At 44.6% G+C, this 12,989-nt stretch overlaps 1 protein-coding gene across 4 annotated transcripts in view; it reads right to left on the bottom strand.

The window, feature by feature from the left end:
* The window catches only part of LOC126259218 (L-lactate dehydrogenase), a 298,642-nt gene that overhangs the window by 62,850 nt on the left and 222,803 nt on the right, over positions 1 to 12,989 (bottom strand). The window contains exon 1 of one of the 4 annotated variants that reach the window (XM_049955820.1): positions 9,527 to 9,652. The exons of 1 other annotated variant lie outside the window; for it this stretch is intronic. In XM_049955820.1, coding sequence (XP_049811777.1) covers positions 9,527 to 9,533 — 7 coding nt within the window. In that variant the 5' untranslated portion in view covers positions 9,534 to 9,652. Of the gene's footprint in view, positions 1 to 6,295; positions 6,442 to 9,526; positions 9,705 to 12,989 lie in introns of those variants that run through there. 2 more of the 4 variants (XM_049955821.1, XM_049955822.1) reach the window with 2 other exon arrangements.

Raw genomic sequence — 12,989 nt, forward strand, 5'->3', positions numbered from 1 at the left:
CCTTTCTGAACTCTTCTTTATCTCGCACGCTGAACAGTCCCGCATGGCTGGGCAAGAGTTGACGGTCACCCCTGTCTACGAAAAGGGTAAAACGAATAGTTGCACAGAATTACAGACCAATTTATGCATAGCGATGATGATTCTGCAGGATTCAAGCTTCTCTTAAAGAATCGCACGGGTGAAGGGAAAACCACTCGGGTGAAACACACTTGGCAAACACACATGGCAGACACACGCGCAAAGAAACAAACAAAAACACACACACACACACACACACACACACACACACACACACACACACACCAAACGTTATTCCAATATTAGTGGTGTAGTTCTAGAACCGCCTCATCGTTTAAATATTCAGGGCAGTGCTAAAGCGATGAGAAGTATGACGAACTGGTAAAACCTACAGTAGGGAAGGCGAATGGAAGGCACATTTATTGGTAGGATTCTGGGACGAAGCAGTGCTTTTGAAAAAAAGAAATAACCAAGACGGTTGTCTGGCCAACTGCAGGGTACTGGCCAAGCGTTTGTAGTCATTGTAAAACCCATGACAGACATTTAATGAATTCTGAGACACCTTACTAGGTTTTTTACAGGTGAGTATGGTCCACACCATAAGTCAAACAAAAATGCTTGCGGAGATCATATGAAAAAGAGGAAGGAAGTTGACGCTGCTCTTGTGAAAACCTGTTGGGTCAAAACAGAGAACCAGTGTTTGAGGAAGCGTGTGTGACAGGTCTTCATCTTTTATCTCGCGTGTGAATTGTGAGAAGATAAGAGAGATTAGGGCGCGTACGGAGACGCATATACAGTCATGTTGCCTCGCTCGCCACGCGAACAGAATGGGACGGAAAACCTATATTAGTACAAAGTACTTCCATACTTCATACTTCACTGGCTTGTGGAGTAAGTAAGTAAAAATGTGGATGAAGGGCAGTGCGAATATTGATAGATCTGAGTGATTGAGAAACCGAGATGTAGATTGATACGAACTGCCGGTCGAGAACGGCGGCTAATATCTCGCGGAAACCTGCTTAGAAAATTCCACGAACGGGTTTGAGGGTGGACACAAGAAATATTCTTCTTCCGACTACATGTGCCAACAGTTGGGACAGTGAAAACCTCGTTTTCGTTACAATGGGAGGGTACCCCACTACGACGCACTTACGTGTCCTTGTACCTGTGGTTCCTAACAGTAGATCATGGAGATTCATGACCTTAGTTCAAGGCACCCACCACCCTCCTCTCCCTAGCCCCTTGACCGTTAACAGATACTCCCTGAAGTCCCGGGAAGTACTGCAGTGTTCTATTTTTCCAAAACACTAACATTATCTGCATTAAACACCATCCAGCAAACTATTAATAAGCAGACAAGCCAGAAAACCCAGCCCGTGATGACACTGATTATATACATATATTTACTTTTGTATCTGTACATTTAACTATAAACAAGACCTGCGAAATAATTTTTTACTCGGCTTATCCAAGTAATAGTGTTGTTTGTGATTTGTTGAAGTGAAGTAACTTGACTACCACACTGAAAAATTCTTGTTTTGGACGACTTATCGTCAATGGCAGTTCATCAAAAGCTGATGTTTTGTAAGGTGCGTAGTCCCTCATTTTCTACCATTAATAAATAGGATACTGAATTCAAAAGCAGTGTTGCGTCTCTTTAACATGTCAGTGGTGGATGTCTCAAAACCGTAGTCACAGAAATGCGCAGCATTGTATTGGACAATCGGTTATTAAAAAGCATACAAAATACTGACGCCATCGGCACTTGAGGGGAATAAAAGGCATTGAACTTTCTGCACGAAGAAATAATTATGAGAAGAGCTTGTGCAAGACAGGTGCTGCATTTGATGTAGCCCTTATTGTTATGTAGATACGGTGTATATGGGCACTTCAGGGCAGAAACAAAGCCACGACCCAAGCAGTGGGTGGAATAAGTTGGTGGTCTTGCGCAAAAAGGCGAAGTATTTCACCTGGCTTCGAGGTAAAGGGCAGTGTTTCCTGGACTGCGAAAGGAATGCCCCTGATCAGCTTCCAAAGAATAAAAAAATCAACGGCTATTACGCAAGTTTTACGGGACAATATGATGAAAATACTTGAGGACAGCTGGAAAAGGAGGAAAGCAACAGAACATCAGTGCAATGCACCGTCCCACGACGGAGCTTTGCCAGTAGGAAATCTGGAGAATTTTCATTATAAATAATTATCCACGCTGTTCACAAGATTTGGAAGCAACTAACTTCCATTTATTCCCACATCTAAAGAAATTTGTAGCTGGAAAAGTTTTGAGGGCAATCAGTACGTTACCGCAAAATCCTGAAATAGCATATCAGAAGTGCAACTCCCTAAGGCAAAGACGTTAGACAATGGGATTTGTCCAGCACGTGATCGGCGCCGTAAAGTGCATTTCTGAGCGAAACCAGACTTTCATTGCCCGACTAAAATACAATACCCAGGATTTAAGTTGCGGGGGGGATGGAGGTGGGAAGCAGTGCAACTTTATTAGTTATGCTGGGAATAACTGGTCTATGTTTCACGTCAAATGACTCCAGCTACATGTGCTACTATTCAAGATCCGTATTGAAGCTGACATGGTGAGAGTTCGGTTTGTGATTATGCTTGGGAGGAGGGGGCGGGGGGGGGGGGGACAGCGGAGGGTAGTAGTTGCCCTCCCCTGTCCCGTCTCTGGGTACTCCCTTGATAATACTGGGAATTATGTGTAGATTATATGACGCGCGATGCACTGTCACCCACGTTCAGGTGCGAAGCAGCAAGTTTTCACGTGAACACTGAGTGACTCACTGCTATTAGCCTTCCTTCAGCCAGGTGAGCCATGTGCACCGCTAACCGCCACCTGTTGCACTAACACCCATTTACGCGTGCATTTCCATGCGATATTTCCATTTTTCCTTCGGGTGTTGTATTCTATATGTCATATCTTGGGAGCTTACCCTCACTGGTGTCAGAAGAAATATATCTCCGACGCTCGAAAACTTTGAAAAACGTCACAGTTTGGTTGGCCGCATCTTCTCCGCATTCGTGGCAAGCAGAATTATTTCCCCTATTTTAATGTATTGTAACAAAATTATTGAGAAATATTCAACGACAGCAATTTTACGACAACTGTACGAAACCTTTAAGAATAGTTTGACGAAATCTCAGCGAAGAGTGGCAAGACTTACGGTTATCGCAAAAATTGTTAGGTAAGATAAGAAAAAAGAATGCACGGACTGACCAATGACACGCATTCAGCACTGTGCACTGATATAAAGTTATGGACTTCATGAAATATGAATAAGCTAGCCTTGATTATTTCATTAATGGGCCACAGAATTGGGCATATCCTAGAAGCACCCTGAGTAATAATAGGAGGGCTTACACAACGAAGTGAACCCTTTACGGCAGGTGGAATGTAAGACATGGTCCACTCTTCGATTAATTGGTAAGAGGCAGCTGCTTGTTTAGCAAACGATTGACGACAAAATGTTTGTACGATTCGTAATGGAAGTATGCTATCAAAACCTACAATTCATGAAGTGGTAACTGTTGAAATTAAGCTGTCTGCGTCGAAGAAGCAGCCTAACAACGAAACATCCCGTGCTCGAACACTGAATACTTCTTACTATCTGTAAGGAGTTTCGTTCCGACGCAGGTCTTGGAATAGGAAATCTTTGACACCCTGCAGAAATGCGTCGGTTATAGCGTTTGTAGGGAGTATCTCGATAGGGCAAGTGAGAGGATTAAACTGAATTTTTCATTTATTAGTGGCATTCATCGGTAACAGTAGCTAAGTATCTTCTAAAAGACTTGAAAAAATTTACTTTAATATTGTCATGTATAATTTACATGAGTGAAGCTTTTCAGAAGGTTTGTCTATTCAAGACAAGAATTTAGTAAAGTGTGTTTGAAATCTTATGGGACTTAACTGCTAAGGTCATCAGTCCCTAAGCTTACACACTAAACCTAAATTAGCCTAAGGACAAACACACACACCCATGCCCCAGGGATGACGCGAACCTCCGCCGGGACCAGCCGCACAGTCTATGACTGCAGCGCCTAAGACCGCTCGGCTAATCCCGCGAGGCAATTTAGTAAATAACTAAGTAAGAAAAAAATGAACAGAATACCCACCAAACTGTGCCCTAACAAGAATATAACGTTCATTTAAGCAGTAAAAAATTAATTAAAATTTTGTAGCTTCATAGTCTACTCCCAGACTCTCAACAGTAGTGAAGTTTTTATTTTTTGTTACCATACAAGAAGAAACTTCAATGATCCACAGTTTTTTCAATTTTCTTGGTTCAAAATATATAAATTAACTTACTTCTATCAAAATGGCGCAATATGCTGTTACATACTGATCTAGTAACATATTTACCACACACTTCTTCGATTTTCTGAATAGTAGTAGTTTCTCCAGCGTACTACACAGGTAACAGAAAAATAATCGTGGTTTTAAGGAGTTTACAGTTTTGAGGACGCTCTACAAGAAACCGCATAATTTCAATAGCCTCAAGAACCACAGTTTCACTTTCGCCTCTATCTACCCCTACACACCACCTACGCCCCTACGCGCAGCATTTCATCCTGTGACACAAAGAACCATCACACTTCGTGGCCTCTACAGCGCGAGCTTCACTTGCGTCTCTCTCCGTCGCTCCGGTATCTATTCTGTGCGATATCAAGAGCCGCCAGCGCACAGCTGAGGTATTTTCAGATCCGGAGACCACACACGGCAAGCAGCTGGCTCCTTTTTGCACGTCCTTGGAATGACCTCGAATCGCCCTCTGTGTGCACGCAGCCATCGATCCACTTTCAGCCACCTGCCTACCGCCGGCTTGCTTCACCCTCCGGTGCGTATCCTGCGTGAAAGTGGGTCAGATAATCGTCGCAGTGCGCGGACGCACTACGTCGCTTACAGCTAGCGCAGCCCGAAACGAGCTCCTACGCACACTTGCCACTAGGTTAATGACTCATGACGCCCAGCAAAATGCACCGCTTTTGTCTTTTTGTACAACAGGCTCGGCTGTCCAGTGGACTACGTATTTTTTGAATACCACAAACGACACAAGGGAACAGTAAAAGCAGCCACGTTTCTTGCTATTGTTCGTTTTCCCTATTTACAAGAGTGAAGATCGTTGTGTACCCGTATACAGTAGGCAATATTACGTGCTTAATAATGCTGATGTCGCCCTCTAGTTATTATGCGGTCACAGAGGTCTGTTGCATAATCTGGAGTGTTCGCACTGACTCGGGTTTAAGACTAAACTAGTTGCGACAACCTTCTCGAGGTGGTTGTAGCTGCTTTGGGTCACTAAACAGCTAATGGCCATGAGCGCCTTATCATAACTTTAGAGTCAATTACCGGACGAAGTTTGAGTCGATAATACTCAAGAGCCTAACCGACGGGAGTAGAAGGATGGCGAAAAACTATCACTTCCCCTTTGAGGATGATGCTCAAATGGCTGAAAATTAAATTTCCTTCGCCATATTATTGGTTCAAATGGCTCTGAGCACTGTGGGACTTAACATCTGAGGTCATCAGTCCCCTAGGACTTACAACTACTTAAACCTAACTAACCTAAGGACATCACACGCATCCATGCCCGAGGTAGGATTCGAACGTGCGACCGTAGCGGTCGCACAGTTCCGGACTGAAGCGCCTAGAACCAGTCGGTCATAACGGCCGGCGCCATACTATTAAGACGAATAAAAAGTAAAACGTGATCTACAGCTCGTGCTATGTCTGCTAAACTAGCTGACAATTCAGATGGAAAACATACAATAAAACGTAAACGGTTACAAAATCAGCATTGGGTCAGAAAATCGCGCACTGTTAGTGTTTGGTTGCAGTAGGCATAGAGTGGTGTGGAGTCTCCACATAAATGACTGTTCCTGAAACGACAGTGCCAGTACGTAGCCGAGCTGCTGAGTATCTCCTGGCGACGAGAGGGGCGAAAGGAAGTCTCTAAGCCATTGGCAGGTCTAATTTCCAGGAGTTTGTTGCCCCATATAGAAGGCCAATGTTCATGTCCAAGGGGTCACACAACCTCCTCGAGCTAATGGTTACAAATGCACTATGGAAGTACGCACCTACAACGATCAGCGTTCTCTACTAGTGAACGTGGGGTAGGTTAAGGCGGATCGGCCGCAGTGGAAGGCCGTCACTTTCAGCTGTTCACGACAGCTCTAGAGGACGCCGGTCCCGTATAGCGGACGCAATCGCAGCACCCAGCACAGGGCAGAATTAGTAAGCGAAGTCCGCCGGTGCGACACTTACCGAGAGCAGAGGATTCAGAGCAGAAGACAGGACAACCCACAACCTGCCAGGAACGGTCGCGCACGGCTACTGAGCCGACTGTCGAGGTAACAGCTGATAGGCGGGAAACTGGCACGACAGCCAGGGCACCGGCGGGGCTGGCACGGCTCAGCGAATCGCAGCGCGAAGATCCGGCCGCTGGAGTGACGTCACGCACCAGCCGGTTCGCGCAAGCGGCGTGTCCCCTCTGTAGCGGGAACGTGCCTTCGTTCTAAACACGGTGAGTGGCCTCTTCACAGGAAGGGAACGGTATATCCAGATAAATCGTACCTCGTAAATCTTAGCGACAGTCCTCAGATATGATAGCAGGTGTAATGTGACAAGTGAATACAGTTTTCTTATCGATATTACTCGTCCTATCAGAGCGCAGAAGATTTCCAGAAAATACAGCAGAAGTTAAAATTGTTAGCTACTCTTGTGCTGGGCCAACTCAGTAGCCGAACTTTCTAGTACCGCAGCGTCCGTGTGCCCCGGAGTTTTATTTTAATTTCATCCGCCTACTAGTAGCTCTGTGCAATTATCGCCCGGCGGCGGATGTGCGTGATAACGCGGAACAATACGCAGCCCGCCTTGTATCGTGGTCTACGAAACACCTCGCTCTAAACAACAGAATAATACTCTCTCGGGTTTTGGAGAGTGCCAGATCGTAACAGATATGGTCATGTTAACCACTGGTCACTTGCTTACGATTCCGATCGAAGGAAGGAACTGAGCCGGCCGTTGTGGCCAAGCGGTTCTAGGCGCTTCATTCCGGAACCGCACTGCTGCTACGGTAGCAGGTTCGAATCCTGCCTTTGGCATGGATGTGTGTGATGTCCTTAGGTTAGTTAGGTTTAAGTAGTTCTAAGTCTAGGTGACTGATGACCTCATATGTTAGGTCCCATAGTGGTTAGAGCCATTTGAACCATTTTTTGAAGGAACTGAGGTCAGTAGTACATGCCAAATGCTTGTATTACTGAAGACATATCCAGCGCACAGTATCTAATATCCACGTTCTACATTAAGATACCATTGCAGTGCCGAAAGAGAATTTATGCGTTTCACAGATCATATTCGCGACAAATTTTACGGTCATTAATGTAAAGGAACTTAAGGATTCAACATCCTGCAAGCACGAGGTCATTAAAGACGAACACTAGCTCTATTTGAACAAGGTTGTGGAATTAATACGACCGCGTCCTCCTCGAAGGAACCACCCCAGTATGCGTTCTAAACTATACAGGGAAATCGATGAAACAATCTTGATGAATGGGAAGGAATTTGTACGTATGCCTCCCGGAAGCGAGTCGAGTGCCCTATAACCGGAGCGTAACCTCGCTGGGTAAATATGAAACGTGAGATTTATTCAACTGTTACACTCATCATCGTGGTTTATATATTTGTAATTGACTGCTATTCCATGTCTCATCAACAGTACAGAACGAGGTATCAAGAAATCAGACCTTAATAAGCCATCGGTAACTGGAGTTATGAGAACATGAAATCTTTGCCGAAGGAGATACTACATATATCTGCTTGCTACGACGTCTCTATGAAGCCTCTAATTTTAGTTTTAAAAAAGTAAGATAAGCTATTGAATTTAGTTGTAGTGGGACCCTTTTGTTCCCTTATACACCAGTATGTTATGCGTCTAACATCTGCACACAGACACTCGCTATATTTAGTTTCGACATGGATAATTACACTCGAATCGTAAAAACATAATTCCATTTCAGGCAGAGCGAATAAATAACAAAAAATGGTTCAAACGGCTCTGAGCACAATGGGAGTTAACATCTGAGGTCGTCAGTCCCCTAGACTTCGAACTAATTAAACCTAACTAACCTAAGGACATCACACACATCCATTCCCGAGGCAGGATTCGAACCTGCAACCGTAGCGGTCGCGCGGTTCCAGACTGAAGCGCCTAGAACCGCTCGGTCACCCCGGCCGGCCGGATAAATAACCATACGCACAGTGAAAAACTAATAACGATGACAGTATTCTAGCGAAAAGCTTTTCGCTGAGAGGAAAAATGAAAGGAAATACAACATTACACTTTATATAGACGCAGCACACCAATCTGAACTCGACAAGAACGTCCAAACGCAGCGGTATGCATGCATTTTGCGGTAAGAAGCCACTGGCGCACAACAGATGCAAACATTTTATATCGTCTCGATCTTCTTTTATTTAACTTAATACACCACGCTAGCAACAAAATTATATTTTTTTCTTAAATTCCTCGAGAATTATTTAGAGAATAACAACCCCTGCGTAGCCAACAGCTGCAGTATAATAACGATATTGACAGCGAAGACGGCATTCGCAGGGAAAAAGCGTCAGTCAATACACTAAGAATGGAGAAACTATATTAAGCAGTCAGTTCTTAATACTGCTGCTTTAATATCGCTTCCGAAATAGTGACGAGCTTTTCCCACCAGTCGATCCTTTGGCTCATAACCTCACTTGAATCGTGACTGACTTTCTGACCTGGAAGGCGAGACGGATCGATCTGTGGGTTTAACAACCGAACGCTTGAGACTCAAGAAGAAAAGTTAGGGTTCAAATCTGCCTACGGTTATCACATCCATTTCAGTTTCAATAACCGCCGGGGGATAATGCTAACGTAGCTTTCTCCCCTTTTTTCGACATGACGAAGGGCGATACTTTTTCCCCCGCCCGCCGCCCCCCCCCCCTTCCAAAAATGAGTTGCAGGAACGCGAACTCTAGCAAAAATTTAAAAATCAAATTAAAATGTATAAAGAGCAGGCCGAAGTAAGCTCTCACCTTCACATTTTTACTTCGCTGGACAGATCAATCCAATCTCCAATTAGAGGGCAATTTACGGACAGGGACGACCTGCATGTATTTAAATTTTAACAATAGCCTGTGCGCAGTGTGGCGCCATAAATTTCAACAAGCCCAAAAATAGTCACCGACTTTTAATAAGAAAAACAGAATAGCCATTACAAATACAAAAAATAAAAAAAGAACACGCTAGAGTAGATAGACGAATTGCTTAAGAAAGGTAGAAACAGTACGATATATATTTATGAAGGAAGTTGTTAGGTATTTTAAACGCGATAAATTGAAGTGCGTTGACACATAAATGGGCGTGCCACTTGCCAGTATTAAATTTAAACTGCTGAGTTAGCAGCTACATATAGCCGTCAGTGAAGGGGTTAAAGTGTCGTTTGGTAGCTTACGTACCACTCATGGTCCCCGAGACTCACGTACCTCAGTGTCGGAAAGAAAACTCGCCAAACTTCCTCCCGAGCCGCCTTTATCCCGTCGCGAATAGGCGCGGGCGCGAGTTTCCAAGGTGCCCTTGAGCGTACGGCGTGAGTCAAGCCAGCAGCTCGCGCCTCTGCTGCTCCTCTACAACGGGACGCCGGCACGCGCGAAGCGGCGGTGGGTAGCGCAGCTGACTAGCGCGGTGCGCGCAGAGCTGAAACAGCTGAGCGGCGACACGCGACGCCGACTCGCGCGCTGACAGTTCGGGGAAAATAGACGCGGCGGGGCCACGCCTCCGGCCGTTGCGCCCTCGTTGCGTCAGCCGGCGCCGAGGTGCCGCTGTGACCACGTGCACGTAAGCCACCCTTCCCTGCCCACCCTGCATGCGCGCTGGGCGCTGCGCTGGTCTCTCGTCACGTGCGCCACGCGCCGGTAAAAAGTGGAACTCCAGGAAGCGGCATGACGCGACGTCGGATCGCATACCGCAAAACTGCACGCGCTTGTGCAACTTCCGCACGACGATACCGAGTTCCCATTACATTCTTCGTGTGATCTACTGGTAAATGCTCGGATACGTGTACGTAGTTAGTTACTCGCTCGACACCATAGTAAACGGTACAATGCGCTTCATGACATTTTTAGTTGCTGCCTTTTCATACGTACATCTGCATTTACGCTCCGCGAACCTCTGCACACCGTATGGAGGAGGGTACTTCGCACCAACATGAGCTATCTTGTGGATTGTCGTTGGAGCGAGAGAGAAAATAACTGACTGGGCCTCTGTACGCGCACTATTCTCAGATTTCCGTTCCATTTCAACTCTAGTTACGAAGCTATTAGCTAATTACATTGTTATAAATATATGTCAGTTACGTAAAAAAGTGAGACTTATCGAAAATCCTCTGTATTTAGTTACGTATCAGTACAAGTAACATATACTTAGAGAAGTCGAGCTTCTTAGCCAAGATCGTTTGTAAACAACCTTAATTGTCGATTACCGGCTTCGAAGCATGGTTACCATTTTCACATCTCGGTAAAAGGTTATTTCATGTCTCCTATACCAGCTTAGCTGCAAAATTACTCTTCTTAAACATTGCAAGGTATGTGAGAGACACGAACGATGTATCTGCAAGTCAAGATTAAAATTCGCAAGATACAGAGTAATTTGCCAAATCCTCGTGTTCCCTAGCACACGCTACTGTGTATATTACAGCCAGGGTACCGCTAGACTGCAGTGAAGCACAAACTGGTGTTTGCTACGAGACACGAACATTTGGCGAGTTACTCTGTACGTTGCGATTTTAACCTTACTAGCCGAAACATCGTTCATCTCGTCTCTCATACACCGAGCAATGTTACAGGAAGAGTACTTGTACAGCTGCTATAGGAGACATGTACCAGCCTTTTATAGAGATCTGAAGATGGTAACCATGCTTATCGAAACTGGTAGTCGACAATGAAGGTTGTGAACAAGCGATCTGGCCTAAGAAGTGCACGTATCTCAAGTAATTATTACGGATTGCCGCTTACCACTCAAAAAGAGTCAACTAACAAATAATTCGGGGTGTTCAAAAAGTCTCTCCGCAGTGCCGTATGCCGCGGTGAAGATACCGAAATGAAACTCAGTGAAATACAAGTTATTAATTTATTCAATATTCATTTTTATTTACAAATTTTCACATTAAATGTTGAAAGAGTCCCCCCTGTTGTTGAATATACAATTCAATTCGTCTAATCATGTTTCCAAACACAAGCTGTAACATTTCTTCTGTAACAGAAGCAGTGAAAGTGGATATTGCAGTTTTCAATTCATCGATGGATTGTGGACAGTTTTTATAGACAGTTGCTTTCGCTGCACCCCAGAAGAAAACGTCAGGTGGTGTTAATTCAGGCGATCGTGGAGGCCAAAGTCCCTGTGAAATTATGCGATCACCAAAAACATCAGCAAGCAGTGACACTGTAGGGCGAGCTGCATGGGCGGTTGCACCATCTTGTTGAAAATAACAGTTCAGTATTTCACTTAGCACAAGTTCTCCTATGAATGGGTACAGAATATCACTGCAGTATCGTTGTGCGTTTATTGTTTCGTTGACAAATATTGGACCCACAATCCGACGTCTAGAAACTGCAATCCAAACTCCTATTTTCACTATTTTCACAGAATGAAGTGGTTCTTCATGAATACACAATGGATTTGCAGTACTCCACATACGAGAATTTTGAGAGTTCACGTACACGGATAAATGAAACCACTCCTCGTCATTAAGAATATTCCTTCCATTTTGTTGAACGAAATTTTTAACCATTGACAATAATGCAGTCTCTTGCCATGATCAGTATTTTTCAGTTCTTGCACGACTGTCACTTTGTATGGGAAAAATTCTAATTTTTCCTTAGAGCTGTGTGGACCGTTCCGACACTAACATCGATTTCTTGGGCGAGTTTTCTTACTAACTTGTTCGGACTCGTGGACATTTTATCGGAAATATCGAGTAGTTTATCCCCAGACAAAACGCTAGGACGACCACTTCTCGGTGCATCTGTCACTGAACCCGTACTTCGAAATTTGTTAATCAAATCTCGCACAGTACCGCGATGTGGGAGTGTTGTCTCCGGGAAAACTGAATTAAATGTTTGACGAACTGAAACTGTGTAATTACTGCCAGCTTTGAACACTTGTTCGACTAAAAACACGTTCTTCAATGGTTAGCATTTTAACAGCGACAAAAACGAAACAAAGGAACTAAAACGTTCACGTCAATACGTAACGACACGCACCAACGATACTACTGATGCTGGCTGAGAAACGAAACAGTCGAATGTCGTGAGAGTCCACTTGAAGTGAAGTAACCCAGGCAGGCGAACAATCATACGGCACTGCGGAGAGACTTTTTGAACACCCCGTATAAACACATGAATTTTCGTGTTCTTGTGCTGAGGATTCTCACGTGTGCTGTTCGACATATACGACAGAAGCAGGAGTGTTGCGTACGCTACCTCGTACACTGATACTTTAAATCACATGACAAAGTCAGAAGGAAGTCTTACCTCATCCAAATATTCCCAGTTGAGTGCTCTGATACGCTCTTAACCTTTTTTGATGAGTGTACTGACACGCAATAGTGCATCTCTGATTATTTTAATGGCTGCTGTTATGCTTCTTTCCTACCGACTCCAATGGCAGAAGTAGTATTCTAAAACCAGTCGCACTCGCTGCTTTAGTGAGATTCCCTTAAGGTGCACTTCCCCAGACCTCTCCTGCTAAATCGAAGTATTTTATTCGCCCTCCATACTAATTATGTGAGTCTGCAGAAGTTCACCACTGAACTGTCAATTATTTTCCAGAATGAGATTTTCACTCTGCAGTGGAGTGTGCGCTGATATGAAACTTCCTGGCAGATTAAAACTGTGTGCCCGAACGAGACTCGAACTCGGGACC

This window comes from Schistocerca nitens, chromosome 5 (assembly GCF_023898315.1).
Source record: "Schistocerca nitens isolate TAMUIC-IGC-003100 chromosome 5, iqSchNite1.1, whole genome shotgun sequence".
NCBI lineage: Eukaryota > Metazoa > Arthropoda > Insecta > Orthoptera > Acrididae > Schistocerca > Schistocerca nitens.